This window comes from Cyprinodon variegatus, unplaced genomic scaffold (assembly GCF_000732505.1).
Source record: "Cyprinodon variegatus isolate N-32 unplaced genomic scaffold, C_variegatus-1.0 Scaffold2584, whole genome shotgun sequence".
Classification (NCBI taxonomy): domain Eukaryota; kingdom Metazoa; phylum Chordata; class Actinopteri; order Cyprinodontiformes; family Cyprinodontidae; genus Cyprinodon; species Cyprinodon variegatus.
The window spans coordinates 10,165-11,347 of NW_015153037.1; the positions used below are offsets into that span (position 1 = coordinate 10,165).

Below are 1,183 nucleotides of genomic sequence, written 5' to 3' on the forward strand. Positions count from 1 at the left end.
TTAGCCGATGTGATGCTAACTGTAACCAATCTGATGCCAAAGCCAGCCGATCTGATGCTAAAGCCAGCCAATATGACGCTAACGCCAGCCAATCTGATGCTAAAGTCAGCCGATCTGATGCTAACAGCAGCCAATATGATCCTAACTGTAGCCAATCTGATGCTAAAGCCAGCCACTTGAAGCTAATGCTGGCCAAGTGGTTCTGATAGGCAGCAGAGGAAATAGCCAATCCAGCCTAGGCATGCTGGTCAGGAGCGAATTTCCGCAGCTAGGAGAATGTGGTACCACTAAACATGGCGGTGAGTAACAGCTCCTCCTGGCGAGGCTTTGCAAATGTAACCATGGAGATGCATCTGCACCCTCTGGACAGAGGCGTTCAGCAGGTCTGCTCAGTGTGAACAGCGATGTTTTCTGTTTCTGTCATGGCGTTTCTCCTTGTTTTTCCACAGTCCACTCTGGGCTACATCGCCCTTCTCATCGCCACCTTCCACGGCCTGCTCTTTGGCTGGAAACGGGCCTTTGACCAGGACTCGTACCGCTTCTACCTGCCCCCCAGCTTTGTGGTGTCCCTGGCTCTGCCTGTGTGCGTCATACTGGGCAAGGTGCTGATGCTGCTGCCCTGCGTGGGTCACCGGCTCCACCGGATCAGGAAGGGTCAGGACACCAGTCCCTATAAGGGCCGGCGCCTGGAGCCGGTGGGCTCAGCGGCCAACATCTCACCAGAGAGAGTTACCATCATGTGATCCGCTGCAGCGCTTTGACTATTGATGTGATCTAGTGATTGTAGCTCTATCGTCATGTTTGGTCTCGTGATACAATAATAAAGCTGTAGAACTGACTTCCTTCTCCTTTGCTGTGGGATTATTAATCCTGATTCTGACTCCTGCATAGCCCAGTCTCTGTTAGCAGGTGACAGGAGCTTTCCTAATAAAGCAGTTCACAGGAGATGTTAACAGTGACTGCAGGAGGAGAGGCTGGAATTAAAAAACGCTTAACTGATGATGGAGTCTGGCGAGTCCAGACAGGGGAGAGATTTACCATTAGGCAATACCAGGCAGTAGCCTAGGGGCCCAAAGTTCCCGGGGGCCCCATAAAACTCTGTTCACATGTATAGTTAATACAACTATTCTTTATTTATGCACATTAATTATAAAAATCCTTTGGCTAAAATGCCGTCAGAATG

At 50.3% G+C, this 1,183-nt stretch overlaps 1 protein-coding gene across 1 annotated transcript in view; it reads left to right on the forward strand.

The window, feature by feature from the left end:
* steap2 (STEAP2 metalloreductase) overlaps window positions 1-833 on the forward strand; it is a 10,659-nt gene extending 9,826 nt beyond the window's left edge. The window contains exon 5 of the mRNA XM_015369174.1: window positions 450-833. Within this exon, the coding sequence (XP_015224660.1) occupies window positions 450-743 (294 nt within the window). The 3' untranslated portion in view covers window positions 744-833. The remainder of the gene's footprint in view (window positions 1-449) is intronic.
* Window positions 834-1,183: the final 350 nt, after the last annotated feature.